The following is a 19,508-nucleotide window of genomic DNA, read 5'->3' on the forward strand; positions in this document are numbered from 1 at the left end:
AGACTTGTATGAACTAATACAAAGGGAAATAAGCAGAACCAGGAAAACATTGTCAAAGTAAGAGCAACATCGTGTGATGATCAGCTGTGAATGATATAACTCTTCTCAGCATTATAATGATCCAACACAATTGCAAAAAATTCATGATGGAAAATGCTATCCACATCTGAAGAAAAAACTGATGGACTCTTGATGAAGATCAAAGCATACATTATCCACTTTACTTTTTTGGGGGGGGGCGGGGGGCTTCCCACTTTGGTCTGTTTCTTCTTCTCAAAACTTTGACTAATAAGGAAATATGATTTACATGAGTGCATATATGTAAACTATATCAAGTTGTTTGCCATTTTAGGAAGAAAGGAAAAAATTTGGGATTCAAAATTTTGCAAAAATAATGCAAAAATTGTCTTTATATATAATAGGAAAAATACTATTAAAAATTTTAATTACACTGAAAAAACATGTCAAAGAATGTTGTTGAAATAGAGTAAATGAGAAAATGAAGAAATTTTTAAACAAAAGTTTATATTTTTCAAGAAAGTCATTCATCCTGCTATTCATGAGAGGACATTGTTACATGAGGAAAGTGGGATCAGTCTATTATCTTTTTCTCTGAAAATAGGTAGAATGCTTCATCATGAACCTCTGAAATTGTGATCATTCACTGTTTTTTTTTTTCAGAAATTGTTTCTTTATTTACTTAAGATGTCCTTTTTAAATTTTATTTTTAGTTTTCAACATTCATTTACACAAGATTTTGAATTACAAATTTTCTCCCGGTCTTTCCCCTACCCCCCCTCCCTACCCAAGACAGTGAGCCTATTGAATGCCACTTCCTCCAATCTGCTCTCTCTTATATCCTCCCCCATACCCTCTCTAACTTTCTAGGAGGGCAAGATGGATTTCTATACCCCAGTGCCTGTATATCTTATTTCCCAGTTGCATGTAAAAAACAATTTTTTTAGCATTTGTTTTTAAAACTTTGATTTCCAGATTCTTTCCCTTCTTCCCTCCTCACCCACCCCCCACTGGGAAGATAAGCAATTCAATATAGGTTGTACATGTGTAGTTATGCAAAACATTTCCATAGTAGTTATATTGTGAAAGACTAACTACACTTTCCTCTATCCTATCCTGTCCTCTACTTATTCTATTTTCTACTTTTATACTGTCCCTTTTTTTTTTTTTGCACTGAATATGTTGGTTGACTTTATTGATGGTACACAATACAGGACTCTAGGCTTCTTCCCCTACTACAGGGGTGCTTTGGAACAAGGATGTGAATGGGACATGGGATACCTAATATAGGAACACAGGTTAGGAATGTGGGCTCCCCAGTGGTGGCTTTCCTCTTTTTGGCTGGGGATAAAGATCCATGGCTTTCCACTTTACTCCTTGGAGGCCATGTAGACCATGAGGTCTACTACATGGTTGTTATAACCATACTCTTGTCATACCAGGAAATGAGCTTGACAAAATGGTCATTGAGGGCAATACCAGCACCAGCATCAAAGGTAGAAGAGTGAGTGTTGCTGTTTAACTCACAGGATACAACCTTGTCCTCTGTGTAGCCCAAGATGCCCTTCAAGGGTCCCTCTGATGCTTGCTTCACCACTTTCTTGATATCATCATATTTGGCAGGTTTCTCCAGGTGGCAGGTCAGATCCACAACAGATACATTGGGAGTAGAAACATGGAAGGCCATGCCTGTAAGCTTCCCATTCAGCTCAGGTATAACCTTGCCTACAGCCTTAGCAGCACCAGTGGAAGCAGGGATGATGTTTTGGTCAGCACCACGCCCATCACGCCACAGCTTACCAGAGGGGCCATCTACTGTATTCTGGGTAGCAGTAATGGCATGGACTGTGGTCATGAGTCCTTCCACAATGCCAAAGTTGTCATGAATGACCTTGGCCAAGGGGGCCAAGCAGTTGGTGGTGCAGGAAGCATGACTGACAATCTTAAGGGAATTATCATATTTCTCATGGTTCACTCCCATCACGAACACTGGGGCATCAGCAGAAGGGGCAGAGATGATGACCCTCTTGGCTCCACGCTTCAAGTGAGCCCCAGCCTTTTCCATGGTGGTAAAGACTCCAGTGGACTCTACAATATACTCGGCTCCAGCATCTCCCCATTTAATGTTGGTGGGATCCCGTTCCTGGAAGATGGTAATGGCTTTTCCATTGATCACCAGCTTCCCATTCTCAGCCTTGACAGTGCCCTTGAATTTGCCATGAGTGGAATCATATTGAAACATATAAACCATGTAGTTGAGGTCAATGAAGGGGTCATTGATGGCCACAATGTCTACTCCACCTGAGGTGAATGAAGCCCTGGTCACCAGGCGCCCAATACGGCCAAATCCATTGACTCCAACCTTCACCATTTTGTTTCAGGGATGCGACTTAAGGAGCAGAACCTGGCACTAAGCTTGGGAGAAACTCCCTACACTGTCCCTTTTCAAAAGTATATGCTTCTAACTACCCTCTTCCCCAATATGCCCTCCCTTCTATATATCATCCCTCCTCTTATCCCCTTCCACTCTACTTTCCTGTAGGGTGAGAAACCCAAATGAATGTGTATGTTATTTCCTCCTTAAGCCAAATTCAGTGAGAGTAAGGTTGACCCATTCCCTTTCACCTTCCTGCTCTTCCCCTCCATCGTAACAGTTTTCTCTTGCCTCTTTTATATGAGATAATTTACCCTATTCTATCTCTCCTTTTCTCCTTCTCTCTTTATGTTCCTCTCTCACCTCTTAATTTTATTTTTTAGATATCATTCCTTCCTATTCAACTGATCCTGTGCCCTCTGTATATGTATACATGTACACACATATACACACTCTCACATAGGTATTTATACGCACATACACCCTCCTATACTTACATTTATACATATACATATATTCTCTTTATCCTCATACTGAGAAAAGTCTCATGAATTACAATAATCATTTTTCCATGTAGGAATATAAATAGTTCAACTTTAATAAGTTCCTTATGATTTCTTTTTCCTGTTTACCTTCTCATGCTTCTCTTATTTAAAGTCAGATTTTCTGTTCAGCTCTGTTTTTTTCAGCAAGAATACTTGAAAGTCCTCTATTTCATTGAATGACCATATTTTCCCCTGAAGCACTATTCTCAGTTTTCTGGGTAGGTGATTCTTGGTTTTAATCCTAGCTCCTTTGACCTGTGGAATATCATATTCCAAGTCCTTTGATCCCTTAGCTAGAAGCTGCTAGATCTTGTGTTATCCTGATTGTGTTTCTACAATACTCAAATTGTTTTTTTCTGGCAGCTTGTAATATTTTCTCCTTGATCTGGAAACTCTGGAATTTGGTTGTGATATTCTTAGGAGTTTTCTTTTTGGGATCTTTTTCAAGAGGTGGTGGGTGAATTCTTTCAATTTTTATTTTGCCCTCTGGCTCTAGAATATCAGGGCAATTTTCCTTGAGAATTTCTTGAAGGATGATATCTAGGCTCTTTTTTTGATCATGGCTTTCAACAACTTTTAAATGATCTCTCCTGGATCTATTTTCCAGGTCTGTGGTTTTTCCAATGAGATATTTCACATTTCCTTCTATTTTTTCATTTCTTTGGATCTGTTTTATAGTATCTTGATTTCTCATAAAGTCATTAGCCTCCATTTGTTCTAATCTAATTTTAAAGGAATTTTTCTCTTCAGGAAGTTTTTAAAATTCATTTTCCATCTGGGCAATTCGATTTTTTAAGGAATTCTTCTCCTCATTGGCTTTTTGGGCTTCTTTTGCCCTTTGAGTTAGTCTATTTTTTAATGTGTTATTTTCTTCAGTACTTTTTGGGTCTCCTTTAGCAGACTGTTCAGTCTTGCTTTTCATGATTTTCTTGCATCATTCTCATTTCTCTTCCCAATTTTTCTTCCACTTCTTTTACTTGATTTTCAAAATCCTTCTTGAGCTCCTCCATGGCCTGTAACCAATTAATATTTTTCTTGGAAACTTTTGATGCAGGAGTTTTGACTTCATTGACTTCTTCTGGTTCCATGTTTTGATCCTTTTTTCCCCAACAAAAGGATTCTGTGGTCTAATTGTGTTTCCTCTGCTTGCTCATCTTGCCAGCCTTGACTTTTGAGCTCTTTGCCACAGTCGAATTTTGCTCCCAGAGTTGAGAGAGCTGTATCCCACATCGTTGGAGTTTTTTGCAAATGTCAGAGCTATGAGGAGGGCACCCTATCTACAGACACCTCAAGCTCTGGCACACTGGACACACACAACAGGACCACCACCTAAGATCATGATCCAGATCCAAGCAGGTCAAAACAAAAGTGATTACACTCTGAATGGTTGCTTGGTCCCCCTACAATCTGCAGGCCAGGAGCTCTGGAGGTAGCCACTTGGCAGCAGCTACAGCTCCTCCACCTCTTGCCCCAGGGCCAGGGCCCAGACATAGCTCTTCTGTCTACCCTTGTTCCAACAAAGTTTCCCACCGACCTTTTACTTTCTCTTTTGTGTTTATGGGTTGAGAAATATGGAAAGCACCACAGCCACTGGTGATTCACTCTCCTGAGGTCTTCTCAGGCTGGTCTGTGTCACTGGTTGGGCTGCCCCAGTTCTAGGACAGAGTGGCTCACACTGGACTCTGCTCAGCTCCCAGCTCAGTGTGATAGACCCTTCCTATTGGCCTGCCAGCCTGTCTTCGGTGGGAGATTTGTTTCTCTCTGTCACTTTGTGTGTTCTGTAGCTCTAAAATTTGTTTTGAGTAATATTTTACAGATACTGGAGGTGGATGGAGCGGGAGTTCAGACAAGTTCCTGTTTTGACTCTGCCATCTTGGCTCCACCCCTGATTATTCACTGTGTTGATCAGAGTTCCTAAGTATTTCAAAGTTGTTTGTCTTTAAAATATTGTTTTTATTACATGGATTGTTCTCTTGTGTCTGCTCTCTTAATTTTGTGTCACTTTATATATGTCTTCCCAGGTTTCTGTAAAACCATCCCCCTCATCATTTCTTACAAGACAATAGAAATTTGTCATATTCATAAGCTATAACTTGATCAGGAATTCCTAAATTGATGGGTACCTCCTCAGTTTCTAATCTTTACCACCACAGAAAAGAGTTGCTATTGATATTTTCTACATCTGTCCTTTTCATCTTTCTTGGATTTCTTTGAGAAACAGTAGAAGCATTGCTGAGTCAAAGACTATGCACATTTTCATATTTGGGGGGGTTCAGTTCTCAGATTAGAAGGGGGGGTGAGAGGAGCAATGTGTGTACTTCTGTTTTTTCTGTTTTCTTCAAGTTGAATATCCCTTTGCAAAAGCAATTCTGTACTAACTGAAGCAACTGGTGTGCTTATCACTGGGTGCTAACTGCAGGGATGGTAGTTGAGATAGACCAGAATGAGGACTTGAGACAACAGCATTACTGGAAGTCACGCTTAAAAGGGAGATATAGCTGAACAGCCACTAGAATCATGAAAAGGAAGTATAAATCATCTAACTCTGGGATGGAAAATCCAAAGTCTCACCTCAATTTTCTTCATCATAATCATTGGTTTGGGTGTGTTTATTTTTTCATGGATAAACCATTCCATTCATGTACCACAATTTGTTGCCATTCCCCAATTGATGTACATTTTCTTTTTTGAAATTCTTTGCTACTACCAAAAGTATTACTATAAATAATTTGATAATGTGTAGGCTAAAGTATATCTTCTTATCTTTGCCTATCTTATGGCATACATAGACATTTGTATGTATGCCTAGAAATAAGATCTCTGGGTCACCAGATATGGTGACAAACATTCATTCATTTCTCATCATAATTCCAAATTGTTGGCCAGAATGGGAGACCATTTCAAAACTCTACCCACAGTATATTTGTTTTCCTCTTTCCACAGTACATCTAGCATTAACTTTTCCCATCTTTTATAATCAGTATCAATTTGCTTACTTTGAGGTAAAATGTAAGAGTTGTTCAGATTAGTATTTGGTTTATTTTTAAGTATAGGATTTTTGTAGATTTTTTTCAAAATCTCCTAGATCTCTGCCTTACAGACCTTGTCTCCCATCTCAGAGAATCATCTCTTGTAACAAAAAAAATTAAGAAAAAGAAGAGAGAAAAAATTCAAAATAACCAACGAATACATTGAAAATATCTGAAATTATATACCTGTGGACCCCTGTCCACCTCTCCTAAAGACTGGATAGAGATATATCATATGTCTTCTTTGGGCCACTGCAAATTTACAATATTCATTTTGATTTGTTTATGGTTGGTGTTTTTCCATTTACATTGTCATTATACATATACACATATCTATGTGTATGTATATATGTATAAAATACAGTTTTTAACATAAAACTTTACATCAATTCATAAACTCTTTCCATGCTTCTCTGTATTCAGCATCATTGTCATTTTTACAGCACTACAATGTCATGATTGAAATCTATGAATAAAGAAAATAGAGACAAAAAAATTTTCAAGAACAATCAGTTTAATAGCCATGGTTAGCAGTTTGCAAAAAAAATGGTCCAAGACCACTTGGTACAGGGATCCTGAATTGAGTTTACAAAGCACTTTTATAGATATAAGTGAAAAACATCAGAATGGGGGAACATGATCAATGAGAAATGTTAATCCCAAATTGAGGACCATTGCTTTGATTCTCATAGGGTTTGCAGTTTCTGATTGCTTGGTGTATTTAGGTATGCTCCAGTGTCATCATAGAAGTCTATCTCGAGAAGAATAGGGAGTTTTCATGAGAATGGGGAACTTTGACAGGTGAGCAATACTCAAGGGGTTTTCTATCTTCATGTGACTTATGTTTGATCATGAAGTAACTATGACTATAGTCTACATCAAGGCTCTTAACAGAAATAAGAAACCTAACTGGAAAAAGGTATTTCATAGAAGTGAGAATTTTGGTTAACAGGGAAACTAGTTGGAGTTGATGCCCTGTCAACCTGCACAAAATCTCATATACAAGTCTTAATCTATTCTGATTAACAAGAACTAAATTATATGTGTAATTAAAGAATGCAAATAAAATAAATGATTGATCAATAATTGATTAATATTTCATAATAATCCATCATTATTTTCATGTGCCACAATTTGTTAAGCCACTCTCCTATTTATAGGATCTACTTTGTTTCCAGTTCCTTGCTTCCATAAAAAGTGGTGTCATAATTATTTTTTGTGGGCAAGAAACCTTTCTTTGTTCTTTATAACTTCCTCAGGGTTAATGCCTCTCAATAAAATCACCAGATCAAGGGGTATAGACATTTCAGCCACTTCATTTCCATAATTTAAAATTGCATTCCAGAATGGCTGTGTGTATACACAGTCCCATCAACAATGATTTAGTGCAGTATGTCAAACTTGAATTCAAAAGGAGACCAATGAACCATAAATATCGATCTGTATGGATATATGTGTGTGTGTATATATATATATATACATATATATGTGTGTGTATATATATACATATATGTGTGTGTATATATATATATAGACAGACATAGGAAACCACATATCTACATTATCTGTGTTTTCATTTATTTTGTTAAATATTTCCCAATTACATTTTAATCTAGTTATTTTATTTTATCTGTCTTTCCACAATAACCACTCACCAAAAATAAAATTTTGATTATTCCCATCTTTTGTCATCAATTCCAGCTGGTTGGGTATAAAGAAAGGTTATTTTGATTCTGATTTCTCTCAGTAGTGGTTTTGATGATTTTTTCTTATGATTGCAAAGAGTTTACAACATTTCTTTTGAGCACTTTATCTCCTTTTGAAACTTGATCATTAGAAAATGGCTCCTTTATGGTTATATATTTCTTAATTGCCTCTTTATTGGAACCTTATCAAAGACATTTGATGAAAATATCTTCCCCATTTTAACCTTCATCTTCTTATATTAGTTATGCTCATTTTTCCTATGTAAAATGCTTTCCATTTCATATAATCTATGCTTTTTAACTGTCAATCTCTCTTGTTTATTTAAGAATTGTACCCCAGGTCATGTATAAGAAAGATACCTTTTCAGTTTCCTTTCTAATTGTCTAATGCTATGACATTTTTTCAATGAGGTTACATATTCATTTTAACTTACACAAGCATCCAGGGTTACCTGGTGCTCTAAACCTAATTTTCATGAAAATCTTTTTGACATTTTCCAAAAATTCTTGCAAACAGGGATTCTTCCAGAAATTTATTTACATTCTTGCTTATTGAAAACTGTGAGATTAAGATCAAGTCTTTCTGGTTCTCCATTGTCTAGCCTATCCCACTGGATTTCATTTTATTTATTTTTTAACCAATGAAACATAGTTTTGATGATTACTAATATATGCGTCCAACTTGCATATTTTGAAAAATCATTTCCAAAAGAATGAGTTCTTGAAATGCTCTACATTCAGGCTCACTGAGAATTATTATTTATTCAGGTAATTCAGTGCATCTTGCTTGGTGATTTGGCACCATGCATCAGGAATCTGACCTCTGCCCTTGAATCTCAAATTGTAATGCCCTTCTAATTGTGACTTGAAGCGACACACAAACCATTTCCAATATGGCTGGGCAGATGAATCTGGAGTGATGTTCCATGTGGCATATTCACCACCTGCCTGACGATAATTCTTAAATGGGATATGCCTACCATCACGAAGAACAAAAAAATTTTCGCTTGCCACAGAGGTGGTACAGAAAGTAATTGAAAAATCATCAGTCTTGTACCATTTATAGCCTGTGACAGCCTTAGAACGATGAAAAGGGACACTGTGGTTTTCAAAGTGATTTTTTACTGTATTTGTACAAATTGCTTTGCAAAAGGGACATTGCTTCCAGCAGCCACAGAGCTGATCAGAGAGCATGGTCTGAATCTCAGGAACAACTTTGCTTATAGATGTAATTTCACAGGCCTTTCCTACCTTCTGGATTCTGGAATCCAGGTGTTCATTCATGGCTTCCTTGAGGAATTCGATGTCAGCTATCTCTTGGTGTTCAATGCTTCTTAAGTCTCCTCTTGGAAGGGTCAAGTGACGCCCAAGGTGATTACACAATGTGTCTAGCCATACAGAGGCAGAATTGCTTTGGTCCTTAGCCACCAGAGTTGCTTCATGAATAGCAGACAGGATGACTTTCTTAAAAAAATCCAAGCTATTACTTAAAAATTTGTTCAAGTTTTCATTCCCGCTACTTAAATAATATGATTGAATCTTTTTCTCAATGTAACTCCTAAAAAAGATTTCTGGACGGTTTATATATTCCAAATAATTTGCAAAGTTTTCTTCCTCAGCCAGAGAGATGAGAATGTGTTTCTCCAGGTTGGAACGGTTTCCATTGAAGGCGGGACAGTTAGCTCTAATCTCCCCAGCAAGGTCAATGGCTATCTTCTTCCAAATGGATACAGGTAGGGAAGTAGTGAGCTTGCTCCACAGGAAGTCAGCAAATGCTGTGATAGAGGTTGCACCTTGGCAGGAAATCCTAAAACTCATAAAGAAATCCTCTCTCTTGTTTTCTAGATAGGTGACAGGATCATGTGCTCTCTTGAATGCTATGTGCATGTCCCTAAATTTAGCTGCTGCTCTATGACATAAACATAAGGACAAATCTATTTTATATTCATTTGTAAATGTGTACTGTGACTCTTCAGATACAAAATCAGTGTTCTTGTCTATCAGTCGCATTATTTCATGGAAGTAACTTATATTATAATCCATTCCCATTCTCATCTTACCTTCAATATTTTCAGTGACCAAAGAGCAAATTTTTTCAGTAGTTTCCTTTATTGTCTCCTTATCACTATCTGCTATGGAAGGTCTGTAAAACTTAAATTTTTTCTTCATTTTGACATGTTTGTCATAATTAATGGAAAACATTGTTCTTCTGGAATGATCTTGAAGCTTGTTTACCACATTGTGCTCCTGTTTAAAATGCTCCAGAAAGACATTCTCCAAATCGACATCAATATTGGGATCTTCAGCAGGAGGGGAAGTTGAGGATACTTCACAGACCCATTTTATCCAAAGTTGACTGAATGTGTCTCTCAGCTCCTCCTCACTTAATTCTTTATCCATTAAAGACAGGGCCATATCTCTGCTTCTTACCAACAGCTCTTTTTCATATTCTGATTTCTTTTGATCCAGTTTGTCATGACTTTTCCTTGAACTAAGGAGATCACTGGACTTTCTAATGCTCTCTGAAACAAGTGCCTCTTTAAGACTTCTCAATTTGTTCTCAAAGTTTCCCTTCCACTGGATCAGGATTTCATTTTCTTGGTCTTCATCAAAATATCTTTGAAGTTCTTGCTTAATGTCTTCATATTTTTCTGCAATGTTAGCCTCAATAAAACTTCTTGGAAGATCTTGAATTTCCCCATTCTGAATCTGATTGGTCAGTTGGTTCTGCAACCCCAACACGTGACTTCTTAGATTCCAGGTCCAGTTATTATACATTGTCTCAAGCTTGACCATGGCCATGATCTCCCGGGTATTCCTGAAGCTGAAGATGAAATTTTCATTCACCAAGGCTTTCCACAAATCTTGGATCCTCACTTTCACCTCAGACATCTTCAGGATACTGCCTTTGGATTCTTTTTTGGCAGCTAAGAGAATTCCTCTTTTTAGTTCCTGGATGTTGTGGCTATAACTGGGGTTGGGAGGGGCCATTGGAGGATCTCCTTCCCATAGATGAGCAAAGTAATGCACATGAGTGTTGACATCAAATCGAATAACATCACTGAAGCAGGTAATACCAGAGTACTGCTCCTGTTCTGCAGCTGTGGCTGCCATTTCATCCAGTCTCTGCTGCAGTCGCCTTCTTCCTTCCATGTTTTGATCTTTGGCAGTGATTTCCCCCACATTCTGATGCACAAAGAGACAGCTTGGGGAAATGTTCACTTGTTTCATTCTCAGAAAGGCCTGGACAGCAATTTGCAAGATATCTTGCATTTCTGAAGGATTCTCTCCAAATATATTGATCAAGGTCAGGTTTCCAAGTCCAATAACAAAAGTTGCCAGCTCATTGTCCCGATTTTGTGATTTACAACTGAGTTCTGGAGCCCGGAGTCCTTCTGTGTCAACCACAAGAACAAAGCCAAAACCAAGCTCTTCCCAGAGGGTGTCCTCCACCTTCAACAACTGCATGTAAGCTCCTCGGGTGCATCGCCCTGCACTGACATTAAACTGCAGACCAAACATAGAATTCAGAAGTGTGGACTTCCCTGTGCTTTGGAGGCCAAGAACAGAGAGAATAAAGACCTTCTGGTCTCCAATTTTCTCAATTAGTCTGTCAAAAACAGCTGCCACCCACTTCAGGGGTACATAGGAAGCATCCCCATCCATCAGCTCAAGGGGGTACCCAGAAACCATCAGGTCAGCAGCAATTTGAGGAAGAGAGAAGAACACAGAGTCCATTTGGGATGAAGCTTCTTCCAAAGCTTCATAGATCTGGCCAACCTCTCTCAGGAAATGTTCAATACCCAATGAGGAATCCCTGATCTCCTTGGAAACAGCTTCTAGTTCTATTTGGAGTGGTTTCAAGGAGGCACTCTTGGCTCCTTTTTGGTTTTCTGCCAGCACCAGGGTCCACAACTGGTTGTACCTCTTCTGGAGTTTTTCCAAGTGACCTCTGGTCAGGTTGTCCATGAACATGCTCAGCCACTGTAGGAAGTACAACTCAGTGCTGTTGTCTTTCTCTGAGTGAGACTGGAGGATTTCAAGCACAGATCTCATCAAGTCATTGAGTGGAAATGCCCTCCTTAGCTGTGTTTGTCTTATTATTTGCTTTTCTGTCTCAATCTCACTCTTGTGCTGTTCAAGGCTGCGGTTCCCCTTCTCTCGCAGGTGACAAAGCTCTTTGTCCTTCTTACACCACTGGTGCCAAAGCTTTCCTTGAAGGGGCAGTAATCTCTCCTTCATTTCAGACAATTTCATCTCTTTCATGAGGGCCAGCAAAGCCTGTGCCTTTCCCTTAGCCTCCTGACACTCCTTCCTATCCACATCTACAAGAAAGCCATGACGCCGAGCAACTTCAGCACAGTCTTCCAGACTGAGAAATGGACCTGAAGACTTCAGCAAGCGATTGATGACACTTGTGAGCTCATCCATTAATTCAGCCTCGTTTCTATTCCTTATGCCAATCCTCACTTTCTGGCCAGAATCATTGCCCACATTCTTGTCTTTATCATCAAACAAATACACCAAAGGTTTTGATGACTTCCAAAGGTCCCGGACTATTTGGACAGTCCTCTCACTTTTATCAGAAGTAGACACAAGGACCACTGTGACTGAAGCAATTTCCTGCAGAAATCTGAGCTGCATCTCATAATCTTTGGCATCTCCACGGAGATTGGTGAAGGCAACACACCTTTCAAATCTGTCCTCATCTCTCCCCCCTGGACAGAACCAGGAGATCTCCACCATACCTCTCATTAAGAGGCAGGATTCGCTATTGCCTCGGCAGTGACGGTGGAAAAAAGCATCATGTTTGTGCTTACTCAGGAGAGAGTTCAAGATCTGAGATTTGGAAGAAGAAGCAGAACTCACGACTCTTATAAAGGACACGATGGGGATGGGTGCCTGAGAGATGAGTTGGTTATTAAAATTGAAGACTGTGACTTCTCCTGATGATTTATCCACCTGTCTCCAGTTTCTCTTGATTTGGCTGAGAGACCAGAGTGGGAATTCTATTACAGAAGCACAGGGATTGGGAACCACAAGAGGGAGAGCAAATTGACAAATGGAAAGTTTGTTTGAAATGTATTGTCTCATGAAATCATCTGCGCAGTGAAAAATCATCATCTGGGTGTCCATTGGGTGGATGTGGGGTGGACCTGGGGTCAAGAGGAGAGAGGGTGTGATCTTATCATCAAACAAATCATCATAAGGATCTGCACTGTCAGCCTCAAGATCTGTCAGTGTTGTTATATCACTGCTTCTTGTGTCTCCATCACTTTTACAGACCAAGTATCTCAGGCGGTAATCCAACATCAACAGCTTTTGCAGGAAATAAAATGGCAATTGTTTGTCTGTGTCTGGCTGACTGTCGTGCACAGAGGTCTTGTAAATCAGATGGAAATCAGCTCGACCCATCTTTTTTGGATAGTAATGCTCCAGACCAAGCCTCTTTGCTAACTCTAGAAAACTGGAATTTTTTATCTCTTCCTGCTGTGTGACGGTACTTGCTTCAGGTTCACATGTCTTTTTCTTTCTCTGAGAGACACTGTCCAGTTCTTTTTTCACCTGGTCCATCTGTATAGAGTTCACTGTAGCTTCATATTCTCCACTGATGAGGAAATTCAGATCTTTCTCCAGAGTTTCCCAGTCATAACCAGCCCTTGGTTTCAAGAGGACATGAAGCACTTCTTTGGACCATGACTGTCCCATGTGAGATTGCATGAGCTCCAAACGTTGCTTCTTTTCTTCTGCAGATACAACCATAGGTCCAGGAGTTACTGTGAGCCCTGTGAGCAGTAAGAAGGCCTGAGCCCTATAGCCACATTCCTTATTAAGGTACTGGTATTTTTCATGGGCTTCTTTCATTTCACATAACAGGAAATTTAATTCTTCATATCCTAGGAGACAGTGAAAGGTTTGGTTTTCTTCCTTGTATCCTGCACCAGCTGCAATGGAAAGTAGCAGCAGGTGTGTTCCTGACTCCTCTGCCTGTTTCAAGGCCTTTAGAAAGGAGCTGAGAGACAAACTGGTCTTATAAGTAGCCTTCCTTTGAGCTTCTTCCATTTTTCCTAAGAACTCTGAGTCGTGATTTATTTCAAAAAGGACATTCTTTGCCTTTTCTAAGATCTGAATGAAGTCAGCAAACTCTGTGACATGGATGTCTTGTTGTTCCTTTGCTGAATGGAAAACCCACTGCATGATTGAGTGACGCTGTGGGAAGTCTTCCACTTGATAGACATAAGGATACAGAAGGCTACGCAACTGGGACTTAATGAATTTGTTTTCAGGAACTGGGAAATCCTTGCAAAAATTGACAATTTGCACCAAGAACTGCTGCAGAGCCAAGTCTTTGAGACAGATGTTAATCCATGTGTTAGAGTTCATACTTTTCTCACTCAACTTTTGCTTGAGATCAAGCAGTTTCATCAGTTTCTCCTCAGGCTCAGTGATTTCCCAGGATTTCACTTCTTCCATGAAAGACCTGGCATCCTCCACTGCTCTTAGTAATTCCTCTCCATCCTGGGTCCTTGCACATTGGCCAGTCAGGGCTGTGTAAATGTCTGTGAGGCAGCGAGTCAGTCGTAAAGGATCCTGAAAATCTTGTCTGTGGTTAGACAGAATGATGTCCCAGACAGGCACCAGTTGATAGCCGCGGTCAATGACACACCAGGTCTGGTTACTGGCCACAAGGCCAGCTTTCCACTGTGGAAGAGAATCCACCTCTGGGGGGCCTCCTGTTTGGTATACGGACATTTGGAATCTTGCTAGCATATTGCTGGAGCTTGTATTGTGAGAAGCCATTTGGGACTTAGAGTTTGATGCACTGACTGTGGCTGCAGCTTTCACCCCAAAGCCACTGTAGCTGCCTCCAATGTACACATCAAGTGCCTCTGAGGCTTGTTGCCTGACATCTTGCAGCTCCTCTGACCTGAAGCCCTCAGCTACAGCTTTCCACCAGAACACTCCTCCCAAGTGCAGTGGGCCCTGGTTCACATGAGAGCCAAACCTTTGGAAAAATGCCTCACATCTATGCTTCAGATGAGTTTCTGCCTCATTGGAGTGACCCAGAAGTTGCTCCAGCTGCTTTAACTCTTGAAGAGCTGACCTGGACAGATGGAGCTGGTCCTGTGAAAAGTGGCAGGAGGCCAGTGGGATATAACAGAACTTGGTGGTACAGCTGTACATGTGCTCAGAGTGTGACTTATGAACCTCTCTAGAGTCAGAAGATCTGGTGGCATTGGTGCTGGTCTCCAGGTTAAATCCCCAACCTCCACCTTTAGCCAAGAAGCTAACACTGAAGCCCAGTTTCTCCATGCTCTCAGTAAACATGGACTCTTCATGAGAAGACAAAAACTCCATTGTTTCCATCCTTGTTCCCTGGGCTGGGCTGAACAAGAAAAAGTTCTCTGGGAGGCTGAGCAGTTCTTCTCTCTTCCCCAAAATATCCTCAGGGTGGTTGGTTTGGTAAATGCCCTGCAGGGCAAGGCCACCTGACACTCTTTTGAGGAGCTCCCTGTCAGAAAGATTCTCCCTATGGGAGAATGTGCCCTCTACTAGAGTGAGGTGTCTCTTCATGTTTTCTATAATCTCCGTTAGGGGTTTCTCAGGGAGTGGCCAGTACTTGGGTGGGATATCCATGGCCTGCCTCAGCTCCTCTTCTTTCTCCCTCACAATCCCCTCCTGGCGACTTTTGCCTGCTGTCTGCATCTCTCTCAGCTCCTTCAGGAGTGACTGTGACAACTCTTGTCTCTCCTTCAAGATCATCCAGTGTTTCTCTTCCATCTTCTCTGAGCCCTGGCCACTCGACAGCTGAAGGAGTTTCTCCAATGCCCGCTTCTCCCAAGGATATTTTACTTGGGATTTCAATGTCAGAATTTCCCTCTCTTGTAGGTGTTGTAAAGCTTGGGCTGAGGTCACACCCAGGTATTCCTGCAGCTTAGGAACCCAATACTGGGCATCCAGCCCCAATTTTCTCAGTGTCTCCTCTAGTTCTTGTTTTCCTGGGTCTCCATGGGGTGGTCCATCACCACTATCCCCTAGTGTAGACATGGCTGCAGGAGAATACACAATATCAATTAGTCAAAACCTGCTTTTACTTTGGGAGGAATGATTCACAGCAAGTATGTATGTGGTGAGGGAGTAAAATATAGAAGGAGTTCCACAGGAAACATATTCACTCTCCTCTTCTACCCCAATAGCACCACTGCATGTGGATGATATATGTAGAAGCACAAAGGCATGATGTTTTGGATTTGTGGCATTTGGTATCTAGCAAGACCAAAGCTATGTGGAAGATAGAGGTGACAACAAGGATTCGAAATGGTTTAAATAAATCATGTGGCTCAATCATCTCTCCCTATCAAGAATAGCAATCATCTCTCATTCCATGAGGGGAAATCTCTCCTACTTCTGGTAACCTTCTATGTCTTCTCCCTATGATAAGTTCATCTTCAGCTGATTTGGGAAATTTCTACTCAGACCTAAGTATTAAAACATAAACTCCTTAGCCCGGATTTTATCACCTTACAGGATATGTCCCCAACCTCCCTTTCCAACATTATTTGACATTGCTATGCTTCCATCATTCTACATTTCACCTAAATTGTATGCAGGTTTCTCCCTGATCTCCTGTAATTCAATATACATAAATGGAATGATCCCCTTCCTTATCTGTGTGGAAATCCCTTCTTCAGAGCTTAGTTTAGTTCCTGTTTCCTCAGGGAAGCCTTTTGATAACCCCACTTAAAAGTGTTTTTACTTCTGAAGCTTTTTACAACTCTAGACTTCTACTTTCCTCCAACATACCCTCCCTCATATTATTTGTTGTATTATTCTAATTTAAATATAAGTTCATTGAAGTAATAAGTCACTATGTTAATTTTAATCATTCTCTCCCCAGTGGTGAGCATAGGGACTTATACACAGGAGCTACTTAACACATAATTGATGAGTTGAATTTATTTTACTCTAAGTTCCATCTCATTGCTTTCCATCTTGATCTTCTTACAGGAAAGAATGTCTTCTCATCCAATTCTCCAAGCTCTCCCAATATCTAATTTCTATCCAAACAGCCTTCTCCCTGTAATACTGCTGAAATACCATTCTCATCTCCTTCCTATTATGCTAGTTCTTTAAAGGTAGTCAGATAAGAATGTCCCTACCATGAACCCTAACCTCTATATAGATAAAATTATCCCTTACTGGACCCATCCCAATTCAGTATGCACTTCTCTAAAGCCATTTCACTTTGCCCACTGAAATCCTAATATCATTATTGATAAACTCCTCCTCAATCTTTGTTTGTTTTTTTAAAATATATTTCCACATTAGTCATGTTGTAAAGAAAGAATCAGAACAAAAGAGAAAAATATGAAAAAGAAAAAAAAGAGAGATAGTATACTTCAATGTGCATTCAGACTCTATAATTCTTTCTCTGGATGTGGATAGCATTTTCCACTATATGGCTTTGGGAATTATCTTAGATCATTGCACCACTGAGAAGAGCTAAGTCTATCAAACTTGTTGTAATGTTAATGGAATCTGAAGATCTTCCATGCCTCTTTGTATTGGCAAGTAAGCATGTACTTACCACCTTGTTTCAAGTTAACACCTTGTGTAAGCTATTTAATTAACACAGATGTAGTTAACACCTTGGGATGAAGTTGCTGATGTAAAAGGAAGTGGTAGAATATGGAGGAACTAAGGCATCTATAAGGAAAAGCCTCAGCTGGGAATGGTAGAATTTCCTGGGGTAAGCATCTAGAGGCTGGAACTCCTGCTGAGACCTTTCCTTTGGGAACTTCTGCTGAGAACTTCCAGGAATCAGGCTGAGGAGCTACTGTGAGTGAGAGAGGAGGATCCTTGATTGAGGGACCCTGTTCTGTTGTGAAGGCTTGGGGATGTGGGTGTTCATTGCATTAACCATGTGTATCAACTTTGTGGCTAATGTAATGACTTTGGCTTTCTGGTTCTGGGACTTGGTTTTCTGGTATTTGAATAAAGGCTGTAGCTCCACCCTCCATGGGGACAGTCTGCTACATTTTGTGATTCACATCTTTACCAGCATATTCATAACCACTGTGGGTGTTGTGAATATTGCATTATTGTTACAGTTGGCGACAAGGATGGTATCACAAAATGTCAGGGCCTCTATTTGGAAGCAGGAGGGCTTTAGAGGAGAAAGAGCTGTCCCAGGATTGGAGGATTTGCTCTATTCCTCTCTAGCAAGAGAATGGGACAAAAGCACAGGATTCTGTGAAAACTGAGAGCCACAGCTACAGAAGGGAGAACCCAGAGATTGGGAAAGATGTTTGCAAGGAATACCCATAGAATCAGGCAAAGAACTGGCAGGAGTGTACAGGAGAGGCTGGGTCTTGCTAACATGTTATCATCTCATGTGTAAAAATAGAGATAAGTTGCTAGAGGAAAAAAGCACAGATGGCAAGAGAGATGCCTGGTTTGAGTGAGGATTCTTCTGTGCCACAGCATTCTGGCTCTCCTTTAGAACAGCAAGCTGGAGGGTCTCAGGTGGTAGGAAAACAAACTACTGTTCATTTAGCCAAAAAGAAGCAAAAAAACTAACAGAAACTAATGCAGCTTTTACACAGGCTAGGCAGAGTTACCCTGACAACTGCCAGGAGAATGTGTGTGAGGAGAATAGAACAAGGTTCAATGAGGAATCTTCTAATACAGAAGTTCTCCCCATAGTAAGAAGAAGGGAGGAGAACCACCAAGGCCAAACACAGTACAGGGAGATAACTGAGTATTTTACTCACAGGAGCTGACTGATATATTGAGTTGATTCACCCAATGAATGGGAGAGTCTTTATGTCTTGGATGGTAAGAATCAGTGATGAAGGAGCCAGAGGAATAGCACTAGATAGTGTGGATTGCTTAAAATTCATAGGCATCAGTCAGAATCCTTTTGTATACCAAGCTTTTAGGGATCACCATACACAAGGAGGTAATAACAGAACTAGTCTGTTAGCTTTAGCTGCAGAGGGATGCCATAGGCAATATCCTGCTGACTCTATGTGGCCTGGTGGAGACAGACCCTGGTACTCAGTCAGAGACTGTATGAGAAAGCTAAAGGAGAATGTAATGAAAACTTCTATCATGCTTGGAGATGCAGATGCATATCATGATGTCTCCCTAAGAGTTCCTCATAGAAATATCATGGTCAAGATGGCTCCTCCTGCTTATAAGCATCTAATTTTGACTCTATTAATTGGGGAAGGGGAGAACCCTCTTTTGGAGGTGCTGGATAAGATTTCACAGTTAAGTGACTTAAGGAAATGGGGAAAAGATAAATTTCTTAGAGAGAGAGAAGAGTAAATAGCCAGAGGATTCAAAGACAAAATAGACTGACAAGAAGAGAATTGTTTACTGCTCTATTGAGAGCAGGGGTAGATTTTAGAAGAATGGATGGCATTCCAACTGAATTGCTGCATAAGATGTACCAAGAAAAGGCACTTAATATTCAATTGAATAGGGAAGTAGGAACCACTCCTGCAGATACTCCTGAATCATTGTATCCAAGTTTGCCACACTTTCAGGGAGAATAAGAAATAGGCCAAGCCCCTACCCAGATTAAAGAAATGCACAGAGGATATTGCAGACCCCATATTGGTTTAACAAGGGCCTTAATTGCTACAGAGGCTGGGGGCCTCACTTATCTATGAAAACTATTTAGATCTGTTGAATAAAGGCTTTGGTTCCACCCTCCATGTGGAGAGTCTGCTACATTTTGTGATTCACAACTATATCAGCATATTCGTAACCACCATGGGTGTTGTGAATATTACATTATTGTTACAATTGGTCATCACACAATGTG

General features: G+C 40.1%; 2 protein-coding genes across 2 annotated transcripts in view; both read right to left on the reverse strand.

The window, feature by feature from the left end:
• Window positions 1-1,209: 1,209 nt before the first annotated feature.
• On the reverse strand, window positions 1,210-2,432 carry LOC138176892 (glyceraldehyde-3-phosphate dehydrogenase-like). Its single transcript, XM_069107827.1, has one exon. The coding sequence runs from the start codon at window positions 2,387-2,389 to the stop codon at window positions 1,424-1,426; it is 966 nt and encodes a 321-aa protein (XP_068963928.1). The 5' UTR covers window positions 2,390-2,432; the 3' UTR covers window positions 1,210-1,423.
• Window positions 2,433-6,462: 4,030 nt separating this feature from the next.
• Window positions 6,463-19,508, reverse strand: part of LOC138176908 (interferon-induced very large GTPase 1-like) — a 29,205-nt gene continuing 16,159 nt past the window's right edge. Inside the window, exon 2 of the mRNA XM_069107841.1 lies at window positions 6,463-15,723. Coding sequence (XP_068963942.1) covers window positions 8,429-15,721 — 7,293 coding nt within the window. The 5' untranslated portion in view covers window positions 15,722-15,723 and the 3' untranslated portion in view covers window positions 6,463-8,428. The remainder of the gene's footprint in view (window positions 15,724-19,508) is intronic.

Source organism: Petaurus breviceps, unplaced genomic scaffold (assembly GCF_028583685.1).
Source record: "Petaurus breviceps papuanus isolate PSGF00001 unplaced genomic scaffold, PetGlider_PUasm1.0 90294, whole genome shotgun sequence".
In the NCBI taxonomy this organism is placed as follows: Eukaryota; Metazoa; Chordata; class Mammalia; order Diprotodontia; family Petauridae; genus Petaurus; species Petaurus breviceps.

What these genes read in the sequence shown, in the direction of transcription:
- LOC138176892 (XM_069107827.1), bottom strand. Translation starts at nt 2,389, where the DNA reads ATGGTGAAGGTTGGAGTCAATGGATTTGGCCGTATTGGGCGCCTGGTG.